The sequence below is a fragment of the Glycine soja genome, chromosome 18 (genome assembly GCF_004193775.1).
Source record: "Glycine soja cultivar W05 chromosome 18, ASM419377v2, whole genome shotgun sequence".
NCBI classification, from domain to species: domain Eukaryota; kingdom Viridiplantae; phylum Streptophyta; class Magnoliopsida; order Fabales; family Fabaceae; genus Glycine; species Glycine soja.
In genome coordinates this window covers 56,238,927-56,252,357 of record NC_041019.1, presented here as the reverse complement: position 1 = coordinate 56,252,357, position 13,431 = coordinate 56,238,927, and the positions used below count along the sequence as shown (strand labels likewise).

General features: G+C 32.2%; 1 protein-coding gene across 1 annotated transcript; it reads right to left on the bottom strand.

The window, feature by feature from the left end:
- Positions 1 to 415: 415 nt before the first annotated feature.
- Positions 416 to 4,834, bottom strand: LOC114396354 (glucose-6-phosphate 1-dehydrogenase 2, chloroplastic-like). The gene is made up of 10 exons (XM_028358277.1): positions 4,283 to 4,834; positions 3,367 to 3,593; positions 3,199 to 3,293; positions 3,001 to 3,115; positions 2,441 to 2,646; positions 2,216 to 2,365; positions 2,010 to 2,130; positions 1,691 to 1,920; positions 1,368 to 1,568; positions 416 to 1,067 (listed from the first exon to the last, which is right to left on the bottom strand). The coding sequence occupies exons 1-10, from the start codon at positions 4,485 to 4,487 to the stop codon at positions 812 to 814; spliced, it is 1,806 nt and encodes a 601-aa protein (XP_028214078.1). The 5' UTR covers positions 4,488 to 4,834; the 3' UTR covers positions 416 to 811.
- Between the last annotated feature and the right edge of the window lie 8,597 nt (positions 4,835 to 13,431).

The window sequence follows — 13,431 nt, the reverse complement described above, 5'->3', positions numbered from 1 at the left end:
TCATGGTAACCAAAAAATAAGGTAATAATTTCTTTCCCTCGTTTGTTCTTCTCTGCACCCTACATTAGAACTTCTCTCTTCTCTTCTTTAAATCACTTTGTTTCTTTCCCATTGATAAAAAAAGTGTTAAGCAAATTGGTATATATAAACCTACATTTAAATGACCTTATATTTATAATGTTTGGATATACTTTCGGAACATGTAGAATTACCGTTAAAATTGTATGCATGGTTTAAAATATGTGCTAACATGTTTAGTATTTTATGGAAATATTAATTTTACGACATTTATATTGTCCAACTACAAAAACAATATTTTGTAACTTATGCGATAAAGGAAACTTCAGTTGAATATGAACTGATAAAAATATCCTCGTTGTTTAATAGTAGTAATACCATCAAAGTAACAAGAGAGTGACTTGAATGGGTTGAGATTCATACCAACTTGCTAACTTTCTTCATTTTCTCTTTAATTGTGTTTCACAAAATGCAAAATGCAAAATCAAAATACATCACCTAACTAGATCGATTGGCAACTAAATGAAATATTTGCTCTTGTCCAAACTGTCCCAAATAGCAACAAAAACTAAAAAAAAAAAATCAATGATCTAAGAGCTTTATTACTGGACTTTGAAATTTGATGCTTTTATTGCTTTGTATGATTTTCGTGTGTGCCTGGTACCTGTCTTCCACCAGAGAAGTAACCATGCTGCTGATGAGAAAAGAAACTGCATGCCAAGAAGAAACCACAAAATAGCATGCATAATAGCTAACATCTTAGGCCGATCAGAAGTGCAACAAAATGCGAGGGTTAATGGTCTACGTCTGTCCCAAGGTCACCCCATCGCACGTTGTGTCTGGCTGCAAGATAGTGAGCACCAACAGGACCCCTACTACCATAAGGATAGTACTCTGGAATTATCTTCTTCTCTTCAAGATCCTTCAGTACAGGTGTAAAGAGTGACCAAGCAGCATCCAGTTCATCACTACGAATGAAGAGTCTTCTTTCTCCTTCAATGGCATCCAGAAGTAACCTTTCATATGCATCTGGAATCTCCTTTGAATATCTGAAGTAAAAATGAAAATGTTAGCTTATGTGATCATAGAATATGTCATCTATAAATGGCACTTTACTATCTGTCAAAATTCCCAATTTCATTTATGGGGCAAGATATACTGCAATTATAGAGTCGCAAACATGCCACAGGCCCATAAAGATTATATGTACATTAGATCAATGTCACATCTTGCTACCAGTTTAAGAAGATAAGAAACTAAGAATGAGGTAAATTTGTGAGTTAATAATCCAATGAAGAGTGTATTTCAGGGGTCCCATGAAGTTGATTTTTAGAGTAAAAGGAAAATACCTTGCAGCGTAGTGAAGATTGAGATTACTGCGATCCAACTTCATTCCCAGACCCGGAACTTTGTTGTTTATCTTCAGATAAATAGCCTCATCAGGCTGAACTCTTATAACAAGTTCATTTGTAGCCCGATCAAGATCAGTACCGAAATTCCGATTGTACAGATTACCTGGCACATGCCTGAACTGTACCCGTATCTCAGCTCTGAACCAAAAACAACACAGCAGTTAAATATATCTAAAAGGGGGTGTGGATACCTAGAAAGTATAAATAGGTGGCATCAAACCATCATGATATATAAAGTAAAATTTATTTCCTCCACTTACCTTTTGTTGTGTAATGCTTTCCCAGCCTTCATCAGAAAAGGTACCCCATCCCATCTTGCATTATCTATGAAGAGGGCAGCTGCAGCAAATGTTGGAGTTAAGCTGCCGCTTGGTACAGTTTTATCATCAACGTATGCTGGATATGTAACTCCTCCTCTAGTGTGGCTCTTATACTGACCTATAACCACATCCTCAAGTCGTAGGGGTCTCATCGAACGAAGAACCTTGACCTGACATCCATCAGGTAATTGAAATTCTGGTAAAAAAAAAACATGACTATTTAGAACAGTTGAGTTCAAGGTATATAATCATGTGAGACCTTTTCATTTCTAATATCCTCTGCATCCAAACTAACAGGGGTTTCCATCGCAAAGAGTGCTAGTATTTGAAGTAAATGATTCTGCATAATGTCTCTTATGATACCATAATGGTCAAAGTACCTAAACATGGTACAGATATGAAAATGGATAAGAATCCCATATATAAGAACAGAAAGTGTTAAAGCTGTTACGGAATAAAGGTTACCCGCCACGTCCTTCAGTGCCAAAATCTTCTGAGAATATCAACTGTACATTTCTTATATACTGCCTTGACCATAATGGTTCAAAGATGAGATTTGAGAATCGGAGAACAGAGAGATTTTCCACAAGCTCTTTCCCAAGATAGTGGTCAATCCTGTATAATACTTCCCATTTTATAAAATGTATTTTACAATCTTAAAGTTGAAAATGATCAGTTTTAGTTCGAAACCTGAAAATTTGATCCTCTGTCAGATACTGCTTGAGTGATTTTGTTAATGCAGCCGAAGATTCTGAATCACGGCCAAAAGGCTTTTCAACAATGACCCTGGTCCAACCATTACCAGAAGAAGCTGACAAGCTTGCACATTTAACAGCATCTATGAATATATTAGGAGGAATTGAAAGATAAAACAGGCGATTAGAAGTTCTCCCACCCTACAAAAACAATTTTCATATTCAAACAGAATGGTTAAATTATAAAAATGCTCAGATTAGCTTCAACTATGCAGACAAAAAAAAAAATAGAAGAGTAAGTTCCTTTAACTGTTAAAATATAGGACTTGGTGCAAATTAAAATATCATGCAAAAAAAGAGGTGCAGAGTGGGGGAAAAAAAAAGAAGTGATTTTGCTTTCAATTGAGAAATTGTATTTAGTTCCCATTAATAAAATACTACTGTTTCAAAAAACTAAATTTAAAACAGTGCTTGCTTCTTAGTTCTTACAGGAGGAATCTGAACTACATTAAGTTATAGACTAGAGTCATTTCAGATCATCCCTTTTTCAACTACCTCATGTTCCTTCAGCTTCTTGTCTCGTGCTGCAAAGTTTTCCTGAGAATCATATTGACCAGAATGGTAGAAACATCTTTTTAGAAATTGGTCCATCTTCTCATTGCAGTTCTCTCTGAAATTCCACGACATGAGTTTCCAAACATTAAAGATGTCCCCTAACTCTAAGCATAATGAAAAGGGAGATATAACGATTACCTCTTATCAATTCTACAAGTGAGGGTCTTGCTAACCATATTTCTCAGTTCTGCATCAGTCATCTTACTTCGTGCATAACCATAGATGGTGAAGTGCTGCCATAAACCAAAGCATCAGTTCAATCCAAACAACACAAATAAAAAAGAAAACTATCCATCCAAATTCAACCTTAGGGAGACAATCCTCATAGTAAAGCGCAAAGAGAGCTGGAAATATCTTCTTCTTAGCAAGGTCTCCAGAGGCTCCAACAACAGTAATACTAACACTGGACTCATTTTCATCCTTTTCAAAACCGTCTTCAGACTCATCTGGGGACTTAAGAGACAATAAGTCAGCCTTCAACTGCTTGTGAGAAGTGCCATTTTCAACAGGGGTCACAGCAGCTGTCACTGTACCTACATTCACGAGCCATATGCATACTATCACTAATGATTTCCCGAACCATATATTATAAGAATAAATAATATATGCAATAGCAGTGTAAATTTTTACACGATCTGACAATTGCAAACAGCCATATAAGGCAAGTCAGGAATAAACCCTCAATTTCATCCTTAAAGTATTAGTCTCTCCTAAATTGCCCCTAAAGGAAGAAAATTATATAAGTAATCCCCATGTATTAGAAATCATAATAAGTAGTCCTCCAAGCATTGGAAAATCCATCAAATTGGTCACTGAATGTTAGTAAAATATACCAACTTAGAGACTAAGCTGATGGATATTCAATAATTGAGTTTAAAGGCTATCTAGGAGAGATGGCAAAACTTCGGGGACTAAATTGATGGTTTATTCAGTAAGTTTTTTAATTTTATAATATCTACTATTCTACTTAAAAGTATGATTTTTGATTGTGTGACAGGGTAAAATTTTAAGCTGACATATGCCTATTAAACTCATATTATGTCATAAACACACAATTCCAATTCTCCCTAACACATCCCAAAGGTTTCACTCTCACAACGTAAAATCCGAATTTCATGTGCAGTACAGCATAAAAAGAATGGAAAGTGCCCACAAGAAAAGATTAAAAATTTAAGCGAAACGAACAAAAGGGTATAAGAAAAGTCAAAGAAGAAGAACGAACCTTCCGGCTGCTGGGTGTGAACGGGAATCTGATACGGTTGGGGTTGAGATTTGAGAGAGACCTTGGAGGCGAGAAAGCGCTGTGAGAAGGTGACGCGTTGAGGGTAAGCGAGGTTAGACGACAGAGGGCAGGGTTGCAACGACGAGGAAGAGGAGGAAGAAGTAGCCAGTGAACGACAAGGCGTTGAATAAAGCGTGGTGGCCATGAGGGAATGAATAATTGGGGAGGGAAGAGAGAAGAAAAGGAGCAAATAAGAAGACAAAGTGAGAGTTCGGAGAGAACGAGGGAAAGGCCCTTGAGATCTCCGAAGGGCTGTTTGTCCCTTTCCCTAGCTCTTGCTCTTCAACTCTCCGCTCTATTAGGTTTCTCTTTTTCTTTTTTTGTTGTTAGGCATGCAAATTGTGTATACAGTAATATTAGTTCAGTTGATAACACGCAAAATGATATTATGAATTCGATCCCATAAGATACATTGTTTAAAAGGAGTGACATTAAATGTAATTAAGTCTCGTATTAATGAGTGAGCTTAAATGTAATTAAGTTTCATATCAATAGTTATATGATTACTTATATAATTCGTCCAAAAAATCAAAACATAAAAAATATTCGAAGTTGCATGAGAACCATAGGCCATAGTCACTCGTAATTGAAAAAAAGCGTTTTGCCTCTGCTTTGTATCGCGTCGCAGTGCACCTTACCAAATTTTTGAATTCTTCTCAATTTAATAACAATTTCCAATAAACAAAATTCAAACTTGTACAGTCGTACTGCATGTCTGCGTCTGCATCATGAAAAGTGCCTCACATGCGTCATCATATTAACAGTCAACAATAAACAAATTAAAGTCAGAGAAAAATAAGGTTATGCAAAATTAAAAGAAAAAATTATACAAATATTATTAATAATATAAAATAATTTACATTATTATCATTTAATGACAAATCAACATATATAATAAATTTATTAATTTTTAAATAATTATCTTAAAAAATATAACAACAATAATTTATAATATATAATAATTAAATTATTTTATATTATCGTTACATGGTCATTAAATTCATATTAGAGTTATGTATTTATTAACTCTATGAAGTCTCAAGTAACAAACATCATTCCATGCAATGTTATCTCCATTAATATTAATATATTTTATATGTATACCAATTACTCTTTTTATGATTTATTTGTGAATTGGTCCCTGGCGTGAAGAGACAAATATATGCCAAAAAATCGAAGGTCAGGTGTAGTGAAATTCTATTGAATTAGATTGGATTGAGCTTAGGATTTTGTCTTGTAAATGAAATCAATTTTGCATGCATGCATGCCTTTGTTTCTTTTGTCAAACTGTGGTTTTGTTTGTTGTGATCTGAGTGGCATTGAGTTCAATTTGATGGTTAGATGTTGTTTGCACTTTAAATGCTCCTTTATTATATCAGTGGTTAGTTTTGGTTTTTGTGTTTTTGGAATTGCAAAATTTTGAGACGGGAGAATTTGAATCAGTCTATGCCATTTTGGTTACAAGGCTCAGTTAGTTTGTTCTGTTATCTTGAATTATATTACAATGACTAAATGGAAGAGAAAACTAGGTAAAATTAGACAGGAATGGGATAATTATGGAAACCGAGTTTTTAAAGGATTCAATGTCCTTCACTTCATATCTTCCTCGGATGGAATATCACCTCAGAATTAGATATCTCATATTTTTTTTGTACTTTTAGTTTGGTATCCTCTTAAAATTCGGATGTGAAAAAAAAGGTCCATGATTGTTTTTTCATAAGAAATTTGTTGCTTTACCTTCAACCTTAGGGTCAGTTTGACATGGGGGTAAAAATGTAGAATTCATGAATAAGTTTCATCATCAAAAATTGTATTGAGAACTAATCAATGAATTTGGGGTCGACAAGGTGAAGAAACCACTTTGGTTCTCCACTAAATAACATTATTTGTCAAATCCAAACACAGTTCAATTTGTGACATTATTCTTGTTCCTCAAGTGGTAGATGAATGCTAGGATTAGTTCTGGACTTGGGTGCCAAAATAACATTGGAGATTTTTTCTTACAAACAGGGTTACTCTTTTGTTCTTGGTTAATATATGGACCATCTAGGTGTACACTTTTGAGTGTCTTAACTAATTGCGGCTTTCTTTAAAGTTTAAACCATGGATTGTCAATGGTGACTGGTTTTCTTATTAATCAGATCATTGAGCTCACAGGTTGTGGATAAGTTGCAATCTGATAGAAAATCTAAAAGAGAAGGGTGGAAAACTGAGTTGCCAAGCACAGGAAATTAGAGAGGAGAAAACTCTTTTCTCTTTTCCATCTTGGACTTTGGTATCAACCTCTAACCAAGATGCAAAGTGTTGGGGGATAAAAACCACATAATAATAATTCGAACACCTGTGCATGCATATTGCAACTACTTTTTTCTCTTGTACACTTGATCGATGGTGATGATTCGGATGCTAAGAAGGTATAAACGGCATAAATGAATTGTGCCATATATATTAGGCCATTACCATAGTCCTATCATCCTTTATTCTTTTGTCAAAAAGAATAGTCCTTTCATCCTGATTTTTTAAGCAAAGCAAACTTGCCATCCAATGAACATTTCTTTGAACACCAAAGTAAAAGCAAAGCCATTTGTGACATTCGTATAAGAGGCAAACAAATATATACTTGAAATTATTTACAATAGCATACATCTAAATCTGTTGTATATTTTGGTTAGATATTTCAAAAGGTTAACATATCATTTAATTACCTTTTTAATTTTATTAATTAGTCATTATTTCTTATTAATTACTATGAATACATACATCGAAGAAGGTTTAGAGAGTCAAGCATCAGATCTATTCCTCTCTCTTTGTGTGAGTTCCTTGGTTTTTTTCAAAAATAAAAAAAAAAGTTTGCTAGTTCTATTATCCTAAATTCATATTGGAAATTGGAAAGAAGCTGTTATATCATGGAAAACTTGCATATATTATTAGGCAGATAAGTCCTTGAGGACAATGCAATTTTACACATACAAACTTTACTTTGTTTATATATATATATATATATATATAAAATTTATTCATAAATTATGGTTCGTGATTACACGCAATATGGACAATAAAACCTTGGTATAAGGATATCACCTCAAGGAAGAGTAAACTAAGATGAAGTGTGTAAGCTGTCACTTACTATGTGCCATAATCTTAAGATGTTGCTAGTGCTGAGTGCATGAATGAGGAGGGTTGCGGATGGAGCAAAGGATGTTTATGGAGTGGACGCAGTGAGCAAGAAGCTTTCAAGACTGTTTTGAACCTGAACGACACTGCCACCATGGGTGAGTGAGCAAGAAGCTTTGCTAACAACAACTTGAATCAGATCAAAGCAGCAGTGGAAAATGCTTGTGCCGGCGTGGCACAAACCAAAGAATGAGAGTGTCATCCCTAAATCAAGACATTCCTTCATAACTGATCATTCTTAAAGCTTCACATTAATTTTCTAAGATGGAGGTCAAGAATAATTTTTGGAGGTATGGGAACAAGGAAAGGCGTATTTAACATGCATTGCACACAGAAGAAGAAGAGAAGAGAAGAAAGATGTTGGTGGTGAACAGAGCACCGAAACAGGGGAGGGGCAGAGCAACAACAACCAAGGAAGCAGAGAGAAGAGTGGTGGGCGTGGGAATGAATGAAACTCAAGTGTTGATGGGTGACTCTATTTATAGACAAGCGCCAAACACAAACAGAATGAGAATTCATTTCATTTTCAATGCATTGGTAGTGAGTTCAATTAGCACCAAATTAAATCTCACCCTTCAAACAGAACCTTCCCCATCAAGTAGTGTTGCTGATTCACGCTATGCTATTTTTGCTCAGACAGCTCCATCTCATCATGCGCACTGTTTTTCATAATGTTGGGCAAATATGCAAGTCATTCGACAATGCAACATTACAATCCATAATCAAAAGATATTGGTTAAAAAAACACAAGGTACAAGTCACAAGAAAAAAAGAAAATCACCAGCTACATACTTGCATGGCGTTAGATTATGTAAAAAAAAATGCTTATTTATTTTTACGTGTGTTTTGGATAACTCCAGGCTAATAATAAATTATTCATTTATGTATATTTATTTAAGGCAGAAATAACTTATACCATATCCTCTAGTTAACGGAGGGTGTGAAATGCTTTTTCTAAAATTCAAGAGACTCATTAGTTGCCAAAGATGTTCTAATGGAGAGAAGACAAATGTTCTGCAAGCCTACAAATTGTAGCTACAATTTTGGATGTAATTAAACTGTCCTGCAATTATTTCCCATCCTCGTACTCGTAGTGGACAACTATGACCAATTATTCATGCCATGGTCTTGTAATATACCACCCTCTCCCTTGAAATTCACTAGGATCTGATATTGGAATACTATATATAAGATCTTACTTAGGTTTTAACTTTGTTGTTATCATTGTATATAAAAAAAAACTAAGAATGAAATTGGTCGTGAAAGTAGCTAGTGTGGTCCAAAAGTGAATGGGAGCAGAATTAATTAATTGCAATAAGCCAATAATAGTCATACTTTGACATTGTCTAGCCAATTTCATTAGCTTGCATTTCCTTTGATCTTTGGAGAATAATGAACATTTAATTGCTATTACATTCATGCACGGCCTAACTTTCCTCATTGCTGATTCAGCATCTGCTAATTTTGCTCATACACCGATTGCTCCTCCTATTATCATGATGCCCTCGTTTTTGATATAAAGTCTTAATTAACATTAATGATTAAATAAACACAATTCAGATATAAAACTAATGCAGATATTTACCCTAGTTATATATATATATATATATATATATATATATATATATATATAAAAGATCATAAGTTTTGTATCCTAAAAACTTTAAAAATAGTAGATTAAACAGAATAGCATTTTCACAATACTTGCAACTGTCTTTACACGTCACAAATCTGTATCCTTAATTAAAGTAAATAATATGGAATGCTTCAGATTTGCTTGTGTTTTGTAAACAACTATTCGTTACCAACTGAAAAATAAGGCTAAGGTTTACAAGACAAATTTATAAAGAACAGGCAACCATATATTATTGATTCTTCATCTCTCCATCATCCCACTGCTTACTTAATTTTCATTTTTCCGATGACTGATTTCCATTTAAATTATCTTCGTCCTCTAGGCATAGGATGGGGATTAATTAAGCTAAACATGCATGATATAAAAGTATAAAACTAAATTGCATAATAATTGGGTAATCTCACCTCGCCGAAAAGAAAAACAGGAGCATTGAATGAAGCAAAAGCGCATAAATAATTTGCTATTTTAAGGGAAACACTATCTGCTGCATCTTTAACTAGTACTGGAAAATGGTGACAAGAAATTGTGGGGGACCAAATGAAAAAAAAGAAAAGAAAAGAGTTGAATGAATAGCACAAATATGAGGTGATGGTACCTCGGGTATTTAACATGTCCACATTGTAATCTAATGCAGAAAAAAAAAATGTTAACTGGTATTTTTGAGATATTAGTTAAAGAATTAAAGGAAAAAAATTATTAAAATATGTAAAATTATGTATTCATGACTTTTTAACGTTTCCTTGTTATCTTTACAATAATTACTTTTTCATTTTAGTTTTTTTATTCAAAGTTGAAAAGACACTGGTTAGCATCTCCTAATAAAGTGTATTACATGGTATCCTTTGGATCACTTTGCATGCATTAACTTGACTATCAATTATCAAACACAACAGGTTACTACTTGTCAATGTTAAGTAAAAAAATTCCCCACTAAAATAATGACTACTTTAGTCATTTAATTTTGCTTAATTGTATTATATATTGGATTACACAAAGTCATTTTTATACATGTGACATTTAGTAATATTTTTTTTCTACACTTAGTAAAAATGTTAATAAAAACTTCTAATAACTTTTAAAATTACCATCAAATATGAATAAATGTTATTAATATATTTTATGATATTTTGTTAAATATAATCTATAATCATGTTATTATATTAGTAATATTATTTTATTCATATTTTACAATATTTTTAAAAATATTATTGAAAGTTTTTAGTAAATTTTGCTAAAGATCACATGTGATAATGAGTTTATTGTACTATATATATTCAATTTTTATAATAATATAAGATATGTAATGATAAAACTAAAGCATCATTAATTGACTCGAATGTAAATTTTGTTCAAAATATTTAATATATTAGCATGTATACATTTGTTATTATTTGCTTATCAATCAAGCATCACCTATTTTACCTACACAATGTGCGAGTCCATATACAGTTAATTCATTGAGCTCATTTATTTGTTTTTCATTTCTTTCAAATCCACAATAAAAGACCACAAATTCTTCTATGCTATTAATTTTTTTTAGCGTAAAGTCAATATGTATCTTTTACTATCGGCAAAAGATAATACTTGTTGTTTTCTCTTCAAAATAATTTGTTAACATAATTCACGAATCCTTTTTCTGCCGCTGGTTTTGCACATTACTAGACTTTCAGTTTTTATACATGTACCCTTCGAATTCACTTCAATTTATTTATAAATAGAATGATAATTATATTTAAATACATGCGCTGTAAATTTGCCTAAATTAATTTTTAGTAATTTCATAAATAAAAATTTCTGCTAATTGATATTTAAAATATGACTTATGAGATTGAATTTTTATATAAAAAATCAATTTAATCTGATCTTTTGATATAGTATATACGATAGTCTTAAAATTTTTAATTTATTAATACATAATAAATATTTGGAAATTTAATTTATTGAATATATTTTTATTACATGATAGTAATCTTTGATCAATTACAGTCATTTTCACATATCAAGGGAGAAATTTTCATAGTAATCTTTAATATTCGATATATATATATATATATAAGGTATACCTATATATAGGCATAATTTAGAAATTAATTCGTGAGTTAGAGATGATGGTCAAGTAAAGTCATTGCCACAATATAACAATTCTTGAGGTTCTAATCGTAATAATAAAAGTAAAGTTCGTGTCAAGTAATTCACTTCCATTATAATTAGACGCGTTTAGGTAGGTAATATTATCGAAATAAAAATTTTGTATTTGATAAAAGTAATTTTATAGACATAATTATGCAACTAATGGTCAGTTAATATACTTTGTGGAGTAACAAACTTTGACCTCTTAGAGTCTTGATTGAAAATATTTCTGTGACGCGTTCTCATATATTAGTCTCTGAAACTAGAAAAAAAATTAAATAAGTTTTTGAATTTTTTTATTTTTCCATTTAAGTATTTTAACTTAACTACTTACAATCATTTTAATGCTTAAATATATAAGAACGCGTACAATAATTTATTTATTTGGAATAAAAAATTTATTTGGAATTTCTTTAATTAATTTTAGAAATTAATGTAATAACGCTGTACACTTTCATGAACGAAAATAATGGTTTACTCTTATCTTAATTAAAGTCATATGTCCATTTTCATTGCAATGAGTCATTGTATAGATAATATAGTAAATAACCAATTTCTCTCAGAAAGTATATAACATTGTCATGTTACTCTTTGAAATGAATATCTTATTAAAAATATGTATTCTAAGAATAATTTTAGTTTGACACCATATATAATTTTCTGCCTAATCTGATTCTTGAGCTATATATTAAGAACCTAAATATTACTACTTGGTTAGAGTTAGACCCAATAACTGTCATGATTGATGCATAACTGAAATTCTTAAAGCATTCCCAATCTTCATTTCATTTCGATGATGGGAATGCTTTAAGAATTTTCAGTTAGGAATCAAGACAGGGAAGGTAGAGTGAACTCTTTTCTAAGAAGGTGTATCGAGTGGAGAACAGAGCACCGAAACAAGAGGGAAACGAGGGTGAGAGCATCAACAACGCAAAGAGAAAAGAAAAGAGAATGAGTGAATGAATTATACGGAAACTGATCGAGGTTGTGGCATTTTATAGACAAGGTCAAGGAGGGCCCAATGGGAAATTCACACTGAAAAAAAAATAAATTAAATAGATGGGCAAAGCAACGAGATTGTAGAGAAAGGAGTGAATACGTAATACGTACTTCATTCTATGAATCTGCATGGACATTTAGGGCAAAATGACGTACGTGGTGCATTGTATGTGGGTGGAAATACATTACTGTGCTACTAATTAATTAATTGATTAATAATGATCATGATTGAAGGCCATTTCATGTAATAATAGTACGGCTATTTGTTATTCAATTCCATGTGTGGTGCTTGTTGCTTTATAATTTGTAAAATGGGACTTTCACACTGAATAATTGAACCACGCCTAGATTAGTAAATTACCCCACATGCAGTGACACATTAGCCAAAACAATAGTCAACAATTCACTCGTTAAATGTTCTTCTCCTTCTACTTTTCTAACCTCTTCTTGCAACTAATTAATTGCACTAAGCCAAAATAAACCAATAAATAAAATAGTCAAGTTATTTTCATAGGTTCTTCCTTTTGAAAATAATGAATATCTAGTTGCTATTAGATACATGCACAGTGTAACTTTTCTGTTCAAGTGCGTGCATAATTCAGGTAAGAATCTCCTATTCACAAGCTAAAGCATCAATAAATTTATTCAATTATTTTCTGATAATTTGCCCAGCTAGCAAAACCAGACTGTCAACCATTCAATTATTATATATTTAAGTTATCATCTTGTTGCTAAATATCTATAATTCACCTCAGGGTAAATTATTTGAATTAGGCAAAGAAAATTAGAATTATAATATGTCGTGCCAACCAGATTGTCCAGCAAACCACACCGTTGGCCACCTCCATCTCCATTTGGTGTATCCTCCATTGTTTATAAGCTCATTCCATTCTCTTAGTTCATGTTGTAATATAGAATTAAAACCCCAACATCTCCATTTCATTTCATACTTTGATGTGATATTCTGCACCAAAATAAAAAGGTGTTTCTCTTCCTTGCTCTACATCCTTCACAATGCACCGCATCTGTGTCTACTATATTTCCATGTACAAGGTTTTTAAAATTGAGTATAATTTATCATGTTTAATTATTATAAATTTTAATTATATAAAAATAAATATTTATCATATCATATACATAATCTTAAATA

Excerpts from the sequence above, each read along its gene's own strand:
- LOC114396354 (XM_028358277.1), bottom strand. The coding sequence starts at position 4,487 with ATGGCCACCACGCTTTATTCAACGCCTTGTCGTTCACTGGCTACTTCT. Across the intron at positions 3,594-4,282 it reads TCACACCCAGCAGCCGGAAG|GTACAGTGACAGCTGCTGTG; the intron begins GTTCGTTCTTCT and ends TCGTGAATGTAG. Across the intron at positions 3,116-3,198 it reads ACTTGTAGAATTGATAAGAG|AGAGAACTGCAATGAGAAGA; the intron begins GTAATCGTTATA and ends GTGGAATTTCAG.